The sequence below is a fragment of the Notamacropus eugenii genome, chromosome 3 (genome assembly GCF_028372415.1).
Source record: "Notamacropus eugenii isolate mMacEug1 chromosome 3, mMacEug1.pri_v2, whole genome shotgun sequence".
Lineage (NCBI taxonomy): Eukaryota > Metazoa > Chordata > Mammalia > Diprotodontia > Macropodidae > Notamacropus > Notamacropus eugenii.
This window is the reverse complement of record NC_092874.1, coordinates 294063133-294080050: the sequence shown is the minus strand read 5'-3', so window position 1 is coordinate 294080050 and position 16918 is coordinate 294063133. Positions and strand designations below refer to the sequence as shown.

Sequence of the window (16918 nt, the reverse complement as noted above, 5' to 3'; positions counted from 1 at the left end):
CCTGACTACTGGCTGGAGGGATCTGTTTGCATTACTGATGACTTCTGAGGATGATCCTACAGGGATGGATTTTTAATGATTGGAACCAAGCAATTCTAGTAAGTCAGAGAGGAGCTATGACACTCCATGGCTAGAAATCCTACACAGAAGAAATCATGAGAGGTAGCAGGGGCTCTGGAGCCAGAGGACCTGGGTTCAAATTCTGCCTCTGATACTAACTACCTGTATAACCTTGAGCAAGTCACTCAATTTCCATGGGCCTCAGTTTCCTTATTTTGGACTTGATGATGACTTTTAAGGATGATCCAACTTTAAATCTATGATCCTATGAGTCATTCAAATCAACCAACAAATATTTATTAAGCACCTACTGTATGCCAGACACTGGGCTATGAAATACAGACAAAAGTTAAATAGCTCCCGCCCTCAAGGAGCTTGGCATTCTATTGGGACAGGTAAGCACAGACAGATAGAAAAGAGACGCAAAAAACAAACAGGAATTTTGTTGGAGAAGGCACTAATAGTTTGGGGGAATCCAGAAAAACCTCATGAAATGACTAATATGGAAATAGGGTTTGCATGATTTCACTTTGATATTATACTGCTTGCCTTCTCAGTGAGTGGGAAAGGGGCTGGAGGGAGGGAGAGAATTTGAAATTCAAAATTTTTTAAAAGATTGTTAAAAATAAATAACAAATTAGAAACAAAAAATAAAAAAGAAGATGAAAGTCTTGAAAGGGGTATGGTAAGAGGCCAAATGACTATAGTGCATTCTTTGAATTTTGTACTTGGTATGGGACTAATGCTATGTAATAACTCACATTAGATTGTGAGGTCTTTGAAAACAGGGACTGTCTTGTATCTTTCTTTGTACCCCAAGTGCTTAGTACAAAGTCTAGCATATAGGAGGTGCTTAATAAATGCTTATTGATTGATTAATAAAAAAGAAAACCTCATGTAAAAGGAGGCTCTTGAGCTAAGTCTTGAAGGAGATGAGGAATTCTAAGAGATGGTCATTGGGAAGGAGTACATTCCCAGCACTGGGAAGAGGTGTGAGTTTCCCTGTTTCATCCTAAATTCCTGCTTCTAGAAATGTCTGTTGTCCAGGGGCTATAGGGTGGGGGCAGAGGCTTGTTGGCTGGGCTGAATTTGGCCACCAGGTGGTACTACAACAGTCTGCTGGAGGAAATGGAAGTGAAATCTAAACTCTGAAGATATGCTTCTCAGTACAAAATCACAGACCTTTAGATCTAGAAGGGGAGGGAGAAAATAAGCATGTATTAAGCACCTGCTATGTGCCTAGCACTGTGCTAAGCCATTTACAAATATTATCTCATTTGATCTTCACAATGGCCCTGTTTGGTAAGTGACCTTAGAAGTCCCCTAGTTCAAATCCCTATTTTTATAGATGAAAACAAACTGTAACAAGGCTCAAAGTTAAATGACTGGCCCAAGATCTCACAGATCTCACAGTCAGTGGTCAGAGGGTGCAACACAAGTCAATGATTCCACATTGATTCCATGTCCAGATATCATAGGTAGAACTGGCAACTGTAAGGAAATTTTGAGAAGAGATCAGGACAGAAATCAAAGGAAGCAGCTGACACAGGTCAGTAGCAGGATTTCCCAAGTGAAGGTAATGAGAGAAAAAAGGCAATCTTTATTGTAAAATGAGCCTCCTCAAAACCCACTCTGTTGGGGGCGGGGGATCAGCTTGGTCTCCCTCAGTTGGAACCAATAAGTCTTGTTTCCCTAAATTGAATTAAATGTCCCAAGGTCAAGAGCCCAACAATCAGGACTCAGTCTAGGAGGCATCTGTCTGGATTCTACTCCAGAATTCTCACCTTTCATTCCTTTGTAAGCCTTCCTTGTTAACATTGAAACAGGAGAAGGTATTTTTGGTTCAGTCATCTCAAGCTAACAACCCAGGCATAGAAAAGAGAAAGTTTTCTCCTTCAGAATGGGTCCTGACATCTTCCTCCCGACTGCTCTTTCTCACCCTAGAATTCAGTATCCAGATAAACTTTACTAGGAAGCTGATTAAAATTGAAGTTCAGACTTCGGGGGTAGGGGGGAGGTATGAGGCAGTTGAGTTATTGGGAGCCAGAGGGCAGCAGCATCTCTAACAGTCTGAGGCAATCAGTAGATGGGATTTTAACATCAGGAGAGCCCAGGCTTCTGGGCTGGAATTCCTAAGCCAGCTGATGTGATTCTAGAGCTGAGAGTAAGACAGCTGAGCAACAGTAAGAGGATGTCTCTGTGACCAAGAAGGGAAGCTCTAAGGGCCCAGTTACTTGTCTGGCATACCTGGATTTGTCTGTTCTCTGAGTAGAGGCCAGAGTATGAATCTTGGAGTCTGCACTTACTAACAAAGCCATAGACAAATCACTTCCCTTTTCTTATGTATAAAATGAGGAGTAATGATGTCTATACAGAATTGCTGTGATGTATCTTAGAAACTTTAAAGGGAAAGGAACGAATATTTATTAAGCCCCACAGTTTACCAGGGACTGTGCTAAGCACTCTGCAAATATGATCTCACTTGATTTTCACAACAACCCTGAGAGGTAAGTGCTATTATTATCCTCATTTTATACAACTGAGGCAGACAGAGGCCACTGACTAGCCCACAGAGTCAAACAGAATCAGAAGTGTCTGAGGCTAGATTTGAACTCAGGTCCTCCTGATTCCAAAGACAATACTCTCTATCCACTGTTCCCCCTAGCTGCTATAGATGTATGGATTCTTTGAGTTAGTTTGTAATTATCATATTGTCATTGACAGGATTTGAATCCGGATCTACATGATGGAGAGAAAGGAGAAGCATGCCACACCCCAGGTAAGAGGTGTAGGCAAGAGAGCAGGCGTAGACCCGAAGCAGATTCTTGCTGTGAGAATTGCTGGGTTTACTATAGGGCTTCCCTACCCTCTGAGAAGTACCCCTATTTCTGCCTCTATCTGTACAAGCCAGCCTTTTTCTCCTTTCCACAATGATCCTACCACCCTGAACAAGATGACCCTCCATCATTAAGAGCATTGTGGCCAACTACATGAGGCAGTCAGAGCTAGGCTCTCCTCACTCCCTGGGTTAATGAGGACGTGAGTCTGAGCCCCTAGAGAAGCAAGTCAAAGGTACCCATTCAATAACCAGATAGTATTTGTACAAGTTCACTATGCCAGGACAGAAGTGGACCCTTGAGAAAACAACCTTCTCTAAGAGAACATGCCACCTTCTTATATTATTATTATAAATATATTTATCATTGTTGTATAGGAATAATGTGAGGCTTTATGTTGAGGGACTTTGGGATGTTGTTGTGTTCATCCTTTGTTTCTGAAGAAGACAATGACATCAGAGAAATGATGACATCCCTTGTCCTTGACTTTGTTTTGAGTGAGGTAGGGCTGTGCAGGTCACCAGCCTCACTTTTCCTCCTGAGCCATCTGAATTCAGTGACCAGATATTCATCAGGATGACTGGAGATGGCCCAGGATGCAATGGGAGACCTTGGCCTTTTTAGGCTAAGGTCTTTTCAGGTACTGACTTAGAATGAGGTAATGCCCATTCAGTGAATAGGCCCTTTAAGAAGTAGTCAGAGGGCTACCAAAATGTACATACCCTTTGACTCAGCAGTATTCTAGGACTGTATCCCAAAGAGATCATAAAAGTGGGAAAGTGTTCCATATGTACAAAAATATTTATAGCAGGTCTCTTTGTGGTGGCCAAAAACTGGAAATCAAGGGAATGCTCATCAACTGGGGAATGACTGAACAAGTTGTGGTTTATGAATGTAATGGAATACTATTGTGCTATAAGAAATGATGAACAGGAAGATTTCAGAGAAGCCTGGAAGGACTTATATGAACTGATGCTGAGTGAAAGGTGCAGAATCAGGAGAACTTTGTACACAGCAACAACCACAGTGTGTGAGGAATTTTTCTGGTAGACTTAGTCCTTCATAGCAAAACAGGGACCTAAAACTTTCCCAATGGACTTTTGAGGCAAAATGCCTTCCACATCTAGAGAAAGAACTATGGAATTGGATCACAGAATGAAGCAGACTATTTACTTTTGTATTACATTTTGTTTTGTTTTATGGTTTGTCCCATTCATTTTAATTCTTCTATTCAACATGACAAGGTGAAAATGTATTTAATAGGAATGTATGTGTAGAACCTATATAAGATGACACACCATCTCAGGGAGGGAGTGGAGAGGGAGGGTGGATGAGGGGGAGAGAGGGGGAAAATCTAAGATATATGGAATGATTGTAGAACACTGAAAGCAAATAAAAAAAGTAGTCAGGGAATGGCCACTTTAATGAGTAAAAGAAAAAAATAACTAAATCAAGCTGGAAAAGAGAAAGTTACTTTTGATAATCACTCTAAGCCAGGAGGGTCCAGAAAATAGCCATTAAGTGGAGCTTACGCAGGGACCTACTGTTGTCCGATCTATGGGCTTCAGAGTGCACTGCCACCATCAAGGGATTGCAGCGTCATCCCAAAACTCCATCCATGCCCTTCAACCCTGATCCCTGTCTTCCCACCCATAACCCACCAGAAATGGCCTAGGCTTGGCCAGAATGGTCAGTCATGAGGCTTAGTGGCTTGCTCCCATTACAACAACGTATATACAAAATAAATAATGCCTCTCACATCACTCATGCCTTCCTAAAGGGAGGAAAGACTTTGGGCTGGCCAAGTTTGCTCTAAGAGATTATGTGGACACTCTGGGACAAATTCAATCTCAGACGAAAGTTTGACCACTACCTACCAGGACAAAGGATTTAAGCAGGTTCCCTGCTAATGAATCCGACACCCAGGAACAAGTCCTATGATTCTTTCTCTCCCTTCCCTAGACCCAGTTTAACAAGACATACCTAGGAGAAGTTTCCCGTGTTCTTTTTTCTTCACCATCACCTAATGCATAGCTCAAACCTGGGTATACAGAATGGTGATCAATAAATGGTGAATTAAGGCAGAAGTTAGATAGTGGAGAGGATGTGGGATTCAGCAGAAGATAACAATTCTAGACTAGCAATCTAATCCAGAATCTGCCACTTAGTAGCTGTGGGACCTTGGACAAGTCACTATCTCATTGCTAGCACATAGTAGGCATGAGGAAATTAATGCTTGATTAAAGAATAAATCAAAAGTTTCAGAAAGGCAGATTGGGGGCAGATATAAAGAAAAACTTCCTAATCTTAGCATCATTATGTGGAATAAGCTCAGTCTCCCAGAGGATCTTCCGGCAAAGGTTGGAAGGTCAATTGTTGGTGAAGTTGTTGCATATGGAGTCCGGCTCAGGTGCAGGTCCAGCTAGATGACCACTAAGATCTCTACCACTTCAGAGATGCTGAGATTCTATTTCTCTGATTATATTTTTCTCCCTTCTCTCTTTTCCCCCTTCTTTCTCTCTTCCTTCTCTTTCCCCCTTTTGCCCCCCTTTTTCTCTTCCCTTTTCTTCTCATTCCTTTTCTTTCTATCTTTTTAACGCCCTTCTCTTGTCTGTTATCTCCTCTTCTCTCTGTGCTCCCTCTTCTCCCCCTTTATGTCTCCCACTTTGTCTATCTGCTTGTGTCTCTACTTTTCTCTTTGTCCCTACTTGTCATTTATCTATAGGTGTGGCGCATGGGTCCAGGCCTCCAACAAATAGCCAGAGATTGTCCCAGAAAGACAATGGCTATCAGTCCTGGAAAAGATCCAAGACTCCTTTGGACCAATCCCATCCCAAGAGCCAGTCACCATGCCCTCCAGAACCTCCCCCAACGAGAGACATCAGCAGGAAAAGTAGCAGCCGGCTAGGAACAACTCACTCTGAGGAACCAAGGCTGAGCACAGGATCATCTGATGGGAGGGATATGCCCAACTGTGGGGCTGTCACCCCCAGGAAACATGGGTCAAGAGGTTTTTCTGGGTCAAGCAGGATGGACTCAAGAGAGGACTTGCATTCTTGCAAGGGAGTAATGGATTGCAGCATACCCAAAGCTGAAGGGGATGACAGCTCTACTACTGAGTCCCAGCCTGTTATTTTTGACAAAAATTACAGTTACATCCCCAACAATATCCGGCACAAGTTTGGGAGCAGCACAGTGGATCAGCTGGTGACTGAGGAGCAGGTACCTATCTCTAGGGCATTCTTTAGTCTGGGCAAGGGAGAATGAGAGGGCCAAGGATCATTGGTGGGGCATGGCAGTGAAAGGACCTGCATGGAATGTCAGAGCTGGGAGGGACCCTAAAACAGTCAGTATCAGAGCTGGGAGGGGTCTGAGACTGGAAGGAGTTCCTGGGGAGATGCAGGGCATGTCACTCTGAGTTACCTTCATCCCAGGCTCGAAGGGCCATATATGAAATGATTGAGGGACAGAAGCGAGGAAGCAGCCGCGCAAGCAAGCCTCGGAATCTGATGGAATCATCACCGTTTGCAGATTATTATGAGCTGGGATACAATATGAGATCCAACATATTCCAAGGTCAGAGGGTGGTTATAGCTGGGGTGAGAAAAGAAGCCAATGGGTGAAGGGAGGGAGAGGGAGACAGAAAATGAAAGTCATAGAATGCTTCTAAATGTTCATTGTTTCCTCAAAGTCATTGTCATGGGGATATAGACCGAGTAAGCACTTTTGATCTGTGATCTCCTGATCCCAGGTTATTATAAACAAGGATAACCAGCGTGATTCAAAGACCACAGACCCCAAAGAGGCTAGACATGTGCTCTGGGGGCAATTCTGCCACTCACTCTTGAGACCTTGGGCAGTTGCCTCTCTCAGCAGCAGGAAGTCTCTTCAACTGTATAGTTGGCAATGAAATTGACAATTGTTTACAGAGACTTTTTAAAAATGGGTTTGCAAATCTTTCCCTGGTAAAGACACTCAGTGTTCACAAACACATCTTACCTCTTCCTTAAGCTTCTCCCTCTCATTGCATGCCTTACTTATGACCCAACCCCTGCCTAGTGTTCCCAGGTCACTGGTCCCTGGCCCCCTGAACCGACCCAAATACTCAACTAAGGTGCTCTAGAGGGTGGGGCGCTGTGTGGCCAAGAAATTAGATGTCTTACCTGTCCTCAAAACTCTCTCTGGTTGTTTCCTTATCTGTAAAATTAGGGGATTGGACAAAATGATTATTCAGGATCCCTTTTACCTCTGACATTCCATGTTCTAAGATTTTTCCCAGCTCTCACCTTCTCTATTCTAAACTTCCCCCAGATCTAACATTCCACATTCTCAAGTCCCTCCCAGCTTTGTATCCCCTGTTATAAGGTCCCTTTAAGTTCCGATATTCCATTCCCTAAGAACCCTCCCAGACCTAACCTTTTGTATTCTAACTATGAGTCTAGTAATCATTGGTGGGACACATTGACATCATGGTGTAATGAATCGAGAGCATACCTCAAAATCAGGCAGACCAGAATGCAATCTTCCCTCCAACACATATTTGGCTGTGTCACCCTAGATAAGTCACCTTACCTATATGTCCCAAGAATTTCCTAAGTTTTGGAGAAGGTACTGCCCTGTGTAGGCAATGACCAATCACCATCTGTCTAGTTCATCTAGACTGATGATTTTGTGGAGCTGTTGCAAAAACCCAATAAAGAGTCTCACTCTATTGTACTTAGACCCTCTGAGGCCCTTATGGGCTCACTCCCACAGTAGAGCAGCTCCTGGGATTTCAGAGGATCATACACCCAAAGGTTCTATGTAGCGCAATACTCTAGAACCAACTTTGGCCTTGGCCTAGGCTTCTGCACTCAGTTCGGGTCTGATTCTCAGTCTCGTTCTGTTCACTGCCTTGGTTCTCTTGTTTGACTTATGGCTCAGATTTGATCTGCTCATGCCCCCAGTCTCCAGGTGCCGCCTGCCAGTCCTCCCCGTTCTCCAGGAGCGCCACACTAAAAATCTTCTTTGGGGGAAAAAACTGGGCTTCTGGAATCCAAAAGAAGATCACCTTCCTGACGTCCCCCCAGACTACAAAAGCCCCATGGAGTTCGGCAGGCATCAGTGGCCTCTCTTTCCATTCTGATTCTTGAATGTTATTCAACTTCCAGTGTCCCCGAATACAATATAGAGGCATAAATTCTCCAAAGTGTATGAGTTCCTGTGTCTGCTGTTTCCAAATGTTTGGTTTTCCTCACTGTCAGCTGTCCCCACTTCTAGCTATTAACTGAGCCTGTCTCTGGTCCCTCCAGGATTTAATACTCCTAATTTTTTTTTGCCCTTCCTCCCCACCCCAACAACCACACTCCTTGAATTCAGAGACTATTTTTGTATTTTTTGTTTTCATTTCTTCAGAGCCTAGCATAGTGAGATTTTCCTTACCTCGGTAATAATAGGTACTTAATTGAATTGAGTTAAGCCCCCATGGGCTGGGACGGCACCTTACCAGCCTTGTAAGTAACATCTGTAAAATTACAGTTAGCAAGCTCAGAGGCAGAAAGAGCTGGAAGTAGTCTTCTAGAAAAATTCATGAGCTAAAGTAGGAAGAAACAAGGTCAGATAGGGAGTTTAGGGTTAGATAAGGTGATTAGGGGTGGGGTTAGAAATAGAGAATTAGGGTTAGAAACACAATTTGACCCAGAATTAGGGATAATATTTGGGATAGCTAATCTCTGTTCAAGAGTTCTCTTTTGGTAAAGTGAGAGGAATTATACTTACAGCGCCTATCGCAGGATCAAATGAATATAGGGCTCTATGTGAAAGCTTATTATTATTATTGATTCCCGTTAAATGCAAATTTAACCTTTGCTTTGAAGGAACAACCTTCAGCTCCCATAGCAACCTTCCCCTCTGTGACAGCCCAACAAAGGGTCATCCAACCTCTTGTAGAAGACCTCCTGCTCCAGGACAAGCTGCTCCATTTGGGGACAGCCCTAATTAGGGATTTCCTCTTGATATCAAGCTGGAATCTTTGCATACTTCCCTTGCTAGTCTTGTCTCTGGGGCCAAGTAGAAGAGGCCTCATCACACTTTCACATGCGGGCCATCTAGATATTTGGAGATAATGATGGTGCCTCCCTTCCTTTCCTGTCCCTCCCCCTCTTTAAGTCTGCTTCTTGTCAGGTCAAACATGCCCAATTTCTTTAGAACTGATCTCCATATAACCCAGATGTGACAGTCCCCTGTCTGTCCTGGATTTTTACCTCTAGATAGGCCCAGTGTCCTTCGTAAAATATATTGCCAGACCTGAATTCACTGTTCCATCCATGGAGTCTGCCCAGGGCAGAGGTCAGGGATTCTCACTTTCCTGGTTCTGAATACATTCCTCTTTTGAATATAGCCAAAGGTCATAAGAAGACTTGGATAAGCTCAGAGCAAGCTTCTTTTCCTGGGAAATGAAATTTGAAACTCCAGCTATTCACCAAGACTATTCATATAAACCATGTGGAGAGCAGGATGGACACAGTGCTCAGATACATCCTTGAAAGTGCAGGTCATTAAAATTCAATTCAGTTTAATTAGTCAAAGACCGAGAATATCATACATTTCATGATGCTTCTTAAGAAATTCAAGCTGAATTCTGACTTTGACCAACCTCATTGGAGTTAAACTATATATTGTTATTATTATTATCAAAATTCATAGGATCAGGCATTCAGGATTGTTTGGAAACCAAGTTTAATACAAAGGAAAGAAGTCTGGCTTGGGAATCAGAGGGCCTGGATCCTTGTCCTGGTTCAGCTTCAAACTTGCTACCTGTAATGTGAATAAGTCATAGGAGATAGTTTCCTATCTATGTTTCTAAGGGCCTTGCAAAGTCTCACATTCTATGTTCTAATATTTTGTATCATGAGATCCTTTCCTTTTATGATCTTCCTGTTCTAAGACCCCTCCAGCTCTAACATTCTCTGTTCTTGAGTCCTTCTCAACTCAGACATTCCATATTCCAAGCTTCTCCCAGATTTCACTATAAAATGTATTTATGTATTATAGGACATTTATGTATAACATGAATATATTATGCATATATGTAATATATACACAAGGCAAGAGAGAGACAGGAGAGATATGGATTCAAATACTGCCTCTGATGCTTGAAAAATGACCTTGTGAAATCATTTAACACCTTCTTTCTGGTTTCAGTTTGCTCATCTGTAAAATGAAGAGGTCAGACTCCATGGTTTCTGAGGTCCAATCCAATGCTAAATCCATGATCCTAGAATCCTTAACAAGGTCCTGTCTGACTTTCTCAATTCTTGGGTCCTCCCTGGACTGTAAAATTGTAAGAAATTATGAAGTCCAGCGAATACACAGTCTCTGCTCTCCACTTACTCGCTGATCCTACTTATAGGTGGTAGTGGAAGGGAGAAGATCCTATACTAGCTCAGACCGGGATTCAAATCTTATCTTTGACCCATGAACTTTGTGAGTGTGAGTGTGTGTAAGGTAAGATGAGTGTGATGGAATCCATACTGCAGGAAGGGATAGGAGAAACCTTATGTGACCTTAGGCAATTGCTTAAACATTCTGTGCCTCAGTTTCTTCATCTGTCAAATTGAGGGTTAGGTTGGGAGAGAATGGACTAGCTGTCTTTTGATTCTAGACATTCAAAACTATGAGTCACTAAGACCCTCCCTTCTAGCTTTGCATCTTGTCATCTATCCTATGACCTGAGTTCAAATCTTGCCTTCAGCACTTAGTAGTAGACTTATCCTTGTTAATTGTCTCAGTTTTCTCATCTGTTAAATGGTGATGCATAACATGCACCTCTCTGAAGGGTCAATATGAAGATCCATTGGGATGCATTTAAATCTTAAGGGCTCTGATTTACCCTTTTTAATGTTGTGGGGCCCTTGGATGACCTAGTAAAGATGGACTCAGTGCTTGGTACATGGTATAATAAATCCTTCTTGACTGACTGATTGAGCAAGGCTTTACCAGGAAAATAGGGGTTTGAATTGGAATTGTAGAATCTGAGGCCTAGGGCTGGAAATAACCTGAGACCATTTGCCCCAAACCCCTCATTTTACAGATGAGGAAACTGAGATCTAGAGAGGATTGATGACAGGACCACACATGTGGTAAGTGATCCAAACTCAGGGTTGTTGGCTCCCAATCCAGCACTTCTTGAAACCAAAAGCTAACCTTCCTCACTTTTAGTAGGTTCCCTAATAAAGGAAGGTGATCTTTAATATGGAGACTCCCCTAGCCATGAATGGTTGGTTGGTGAAGATTGGCGTGCCTGGGGAGGAAGTCTTGGTTTTTACAAAGGATGGCAACTTTCAGATGGGGAGATCTGAGGTCATAGACTTTGAATTGAAGAGACTTAGAGGTCAGCCCCTCATTTTATTAGATGAGTAAACTGGGGCAAAGGGAAGATAAGTGACTTGGGATCATAGGACCATGGAATTATAGACTTAGAATGGGAAGGGACTCAGAACCCATCTAAGCCAACCCGCTACATTTTATAGATGAGAGAACTGAGGACCAGTGAGAGTCAAGTGTTTGCCTTGAGGTCTACCAGGTAACAAGTGGCAGAGATAGGATTTGAACTCAGGTCTGATGACTCCTACTTCAGGTGACTTGGGATCATAGGACCATGGAATTATAGACTTAGAATGGGAAGGGACTCAGAACCCATCTAAGCCAACCCGCTACATTTTATAGATGAGAGAACTGAGGACCAGTGAGAGTCAAGTGTTTGCCTTGAGGTCTACCAGGTAACAAGTGGCAGAGATAGGATTTGAACTCGGGTCTGATGACTCCTACTTCAGGATTCTTTCCACTGTATCTTCCTCTCTGACCTTCCTCTGTCAGTCAGCCAAACCTCAGCTGTCTAAAAAAAGCTTTATGACTCAAGCCCTGCAATTATGTAGTCAGTGCTTTCCTAGAAATGAGACCAACAAGTTTGTGCATGTGTGTATGTGTGTGGGTGTGTGCATGCATATGCACATACTCATAAGTATGTTTATATGTATGACATACATATAAAGGAGAGGTCATATAGAAGACTTGAACCCAGAGCCATAACTAGCACATTGTCCCAGGGTGTGAGATTTAGAGGGTACTGATAGCGTTTGCAATCCTGTAGTAGCTCTGGAGAAAAAAAAAAGAAGAAAAAAGAACCCAACATAACACCAAGTTAGCAAGAGTATTAAGATAGGAAGCTACCAGGATTGGCGTGAGCTTCTCTCTCTCTCATCTTACATAAGGTAGTCAGTCTTCCCAGCCACACTGGTATCCTGGGGTCTCAGTTTTCCCAACACAAGGTCGTGTCCTGTCTGCTTCTATCTCCTCTCTCAGCTGAAGTCCAGCTCTTGGAGTTCCCCTTTGCCCTAACTGCTGACCTTCTGGGGCTCCCCTTGGCCCTAACTACTGAGTGAACCAGACCAGGCAGTGACAGGAGAGAGCAGGTGAAAGAAGAGGAAGAGGTGGTTAGCTCAGCTAGTGAAAGAAATAGAAATAACCAAAGTTCCCCTGCTATCAGACCGGTACCCTCAATACCAAGACTAAACAGCTGCGCATGTTTTGCCTTTCCCTGATCACATCCCAGCCTCAGAACTCAGTGTAAATTTTAACCATTTACCCTTTAAAGCAGCAGCCCTTGGGGGTACATTTTAACTTTATTTCCATAGAATGTAAAACTGAGGGAAGCATTGTCATATAGTCTAATTTACTGCCATGAATCATTCCACTGGAGACAGCCCTAAACTCCACACCCCTAGAGACAGCTCCACTTTCCCTTCTCCCCAACCCCAAGTCAGACTACAGGACATCCCTGGAAATGCTGCTTCTGGTCAGTCATTTCAGTTGTGTCCGACTCTCCCTGACTCCGTTTGGTTTTTTTTGGCAGAGATACTGCAGTGGTTTGCCCTTTCTTGTTCCAGCTCATTTTACAGATGAGGACTGAGGAAAACAGAGTTAAGTGACTTACTCAGGGTCACATAGCTTGTAAGTATTTGAAACTGGATTTGAACTCAGGTCTTCCTAGTTCCATTCCTGGCACTGTATCCCACTGCATTATGATGATGATGAATAATATGCCTTGATTAGATATGTCATGTCACTAACCAGCTAGAAGTTCAGCCTCCATTACTACAGAGAGAAGACTGATGCCAGGTGGTGCCATAGTGCATAAGGGACTAGACCTGGAGTCAGGATGCCTCCTCACCTTGAGTTCAAATCCAGCCTCAGACACTAGCTGTGTGACCTTGGGCAAGTCACTTAACCCTGTTTGCCTTAGTTTCCTTATCTGTAAAATGAACTGGAAAAGGAAATGGCAAAGCACTCCAGTATCTTTGCCAAGTAAACCCTAAATGGAGTCATGAAGAGTCAGACACAACCGAAATAACTAAATGACGACAAAGTAGGGAAAAGTCCAATGCTATAGGCCCCATCTGTGTATGTTGGCACATTCCCTGTCTGACTTGGCCCACATAATGGAGCTTCCGCTTTCTGCATACTTTGGGTAGTAGTTGATATTCACTCAAAGGGGCCAGAGGGTCCTTTCCATATCCTCATGATAGACACATTCATGGCGTCAGGACTTGGAGTCAAGAAATCATCAGACATTTACTAGCAATGTGACTGTGGACAAGGCTCTGAGGCTCAGGGCTAAAGTCTAAGACTGAAAATGATCAATGGGGTGTGATCTGCATTGGGTGAAAGTGTTCCCATACTGTGGAAATTGGTAATCACAGGTCTTTGGTTTGCTTCAATCAATAGCCCCTCTAAAAACAGTCCTTGATAAGTGCCCCCACTCTGCTCCTGCGCACAATTTTCTCCAGGATTAAACAGCCAAGGAGAACATTTCAACCAGCAATGTACAGGGTGTTCTAAAAATCTTAGTAGTGTGGAGCACATGGTATAATGAAAGTTTCAGAATGTTGCTTCCATCATGAACAGCAAAGCTTAGACTTTGACATACCACAGAAATGTGGGAATTTAAAATTACCTCTCTGGTCCATAAGAGTTCCACTGGGAAACTTTGTCACTCTACAGACTAGAAAAATAAGAAAAACCATTTTTAGTGAATTCCTTCCCTAGACAGGTGGCTTTAGATTCACTCAGTAATTTAATTGACCTGAATTCTTAAAAATCCGCAGAAAGTAAAAATCAATCCTGGACATGTCCCACAAAAGTTTCAGTCACACAAAGACCTTTTTAGGGTCTCTCATATATCAAATCAACTGTTCCAAGTCTCTGTCCTAAGAATCTCTGTCATATCAGGAAACACAAGAATTTGAGGGAGCAAAGCATATGTGCATATAAAAATATCACAGAAATATATTTATATGTAAGTATATACATATATTTACACAGAAATATGTAAATATACAAATCTATTCTCAATGTATAATATGTAACTATATTGTAAATATCTATAAATAGATGTATGGATAGTAGACGGATAGATAGATGGATGGATGGATGGATGGATGGATGGATGGATGGATGGATGGATGGATGGGTGGGTGGATAGAAAGACAGACAAATGGACGGATGAATGGATGGATAGCTGAATGGATGGATAGATAGATTTGATAGATAGCCTAGTAAAAACCAGGAAGTAAATTATGGTGCAAGTGTTTGCAGTACTCTTCCAACGTATCTTATGCCCCTTACTCCCTGCCCTACCTCCCATCCCCCATACAGCAGAAAGGTTTAAGTTCACTTAAACTCACAGTGGGATGTTAGTTGCATCAACAAGAACCTCAGCTTAGACCCTTCCAGGAGCAAGCAAGCACTGTCCTCTGGAGACCCTGCACCTTAGGGCATTGTTAGCATCTCCTTCTTGATTCCTCATTGGCCTGGCTCATTCATGCTACATCCGGATACTCAGCATGGTCAGGATGTGGTTGCAATTTCATTCTCATCCTCTCAGTCTCCAGGCTACACCTCAGTTCATTTGCCATCACAAAGGCCTTTCTCACCACCCCTACAGTTCTCCATGTTCTTTGAAAATTGAATTCTCAGGAAGAATGCCTATCCAGTCAAAGTATGCCCTCACTGCTCTGTGGACCTGATCAGACACAGTCTTCTTGGAGACAGAGTCCAAGAATTCTCTTCTCTTCCAGTGAGTGATGCCAACTTAAGGCAGCGTGGGATACATGGTCCCTGGCTTTTTGTTCCATCCAGAGATGGAAACTGAGCCTCAAAAAGGCAAACTTACTGAAGGACATACAGCCAGTAAGTGAAAAGACCAGGGATAAAAACTAGGTTATCTGGCTCCCATCCCCTTCATAAGGACATGGTCATCTTAGAAGATTCATTTCAACAAAAAATAAAAGCCAACTCTTTACAAGGCACTATGCTCGGTGGAAAGGCTACATTTCCAAGGATCATAATTTCTACTATGAGTTGTACATAAGTCACTCCCCTCTATGGGCCTCAGTTTCCCTCCCTATAAAATGAGCAGGTTGGACTTGGTACTAAAGTACCATTTGATCTTTTAAACCCTAGGATTTTATGAAATTACTTTGACATAAGATGTTGAAGGAAGGGTTTGGGGGGGTGGAGAGAAAGGGAGAGATCCAAATGAAGAGATTTGGGAGGATTTGAGGAAGGAATTATCTACCTTCAGCTAGAGCGAGGTGGGATCAAGGAAGGCTTCCTAGAGAAAGTGAAATCCGAATGGAACCTTGAAGGAAAAGAAGGCTCTTTTGACAAGTGAAAGTGCCCAAAAGTTGGGGTGAGGAGGGGGTAGGCATAAGATTGGCTTATATGGTTGACTGTGTAGATATGGGATATTCCAAGTTCTCTTAGGGACAGAGCTGGTACTGGGATCATGGTCCCCTTTCATCCTAAGACACCCTCTGTGAATTTAGGGTGAATTTAAGACCCTTCATGCTGGGTCGCTCTCTCAAGGCTCTGACATCCACTGATGTCTAATCTTCCCTTGCCTCCTTCCCCTTCTCCTCATTGACTATACTTTCATTTTGGCAATTCCCAACCTTCCCAGGGGTTTTGACAGGGCCCCCCATGGAGGCAAAGAGCTTAATGAAGGACTCCTACACCATGGATGTGGTTGAGAGAGCTGTGAGGGACCTCCAGCATTGGCATGGGAGGAAGACAGATGACCTTGGTAAGTTTGAGGATGGAGAAATGGAAGGATGGGGCAAGACATGGGGCAAGACATTTTTTGGAGATGGGAGGAGACAGAGGCAAAAGATTGTTCCCTCCTCTTCTAAAAGTAAAAATAAAAAGACAAAGTAAAAACGTGTGGATTAGTTAGTATATGAGGAATGCAGTACTCACTGACATTGTTCCTAATAGCAAGTGGAATAAATGAGTTAAAAACAGTTTGGTCTAATGGAAAGACCACTGGATTTCAAGTCCAGTGACCTGGTTCTGAGCTCCTGACCTGCTACATGCTGTCTGCATGACCTTGATCACGTAAGTTCCCTGGGTCTCAGTTTTCTACAAAATGGGTTGAATCAGGGGTCCTTCCCAGCACTAGATTTGTCATCCCTGTTACCTGTGTGACCTTGTGTAAGTTTTTTGACCTTTCAGCCTCAGTTTTCTTATCTGTAAGATGAAAGGGAGAGGGAACAGCCTGCTTTGATAACCTCCATGCTTATTATCTTATGAATAGGTGATACCCACCTCTAGCTCTAAATTCCCTGATTTTCCATGCCCTATTGGACAGAAGATCTTTGAAACTAAAGCCCAGTCCATAGCCCAGAATCCTGGAGGCCCCCGAGAGAAGCTCATAGAGCAGCCTAGTCTCATGGACTTGGTGGACAAGCTGGGGAAATGGCCCACCTAGGCCAGGATGACAGCTGTTTCCAGCAGCTGTAAATGGGGCCTTTTCATTTTCCTTCCTCCTCAGGACGGTGGCATCAGAAGAATGCCTTAAACATGAATCTGCAGAAGGCTTTGGAGCAGAAAATGGAAGAACGGAACAAAAGCTTGAAGTAGGAAGTTCTAAGAAAAAAGGGGTTCTACCTCCTAGAACAAATTAATAAAAAAGCCAAGAATAA

General features: G+C 43.1%; 1 protein-coding gene across 8 annotated transcripts in view; it reads left to right on the top strand.

Moving 5' to 3' along the window:
- The window catches only part of CIMIP4 (ciliary microtubule inner protein 4), a 42615-nt gene extending 25697 nt beyond the window's left edge, over positions 1 to 16918 (top strand). For 5 of the 8 annotated variants that reach the window (XM_072655954.1, XM_072655953.1, XM_072655950.1 and 2 more), the window contains 5 exons: positions 2785 to 2839; positions 5623 to 6119; positions 6332 to 6473; positions 15898 to 16020; positions 16768 to 16918. In XM_072655954.1, the coding sequence (XP_072512055.1) occupies positions 2785 to 2839; positions 5623 to 6119; positions 6332 to 6473; positions 15898 to 16020; positions 16768 to 16856 (906 nt within the window). In that variant the 3' untranslated portion in view covers positions 16857 to 16918. Of the gene's footprint in view, positions 1 to 2784; positions 2840 to 5622; positions 6120 to 6331; positions 6474 to 7843; positions 8091 to 15897; positions 16021 to 16211; positions 16332 to 16767 lie in introns of those variants that run through there. The other 3 variants (XR_011977416.1, XM_072655956.1, XM_072655957.1) reach the window with 3 other exon arrangements.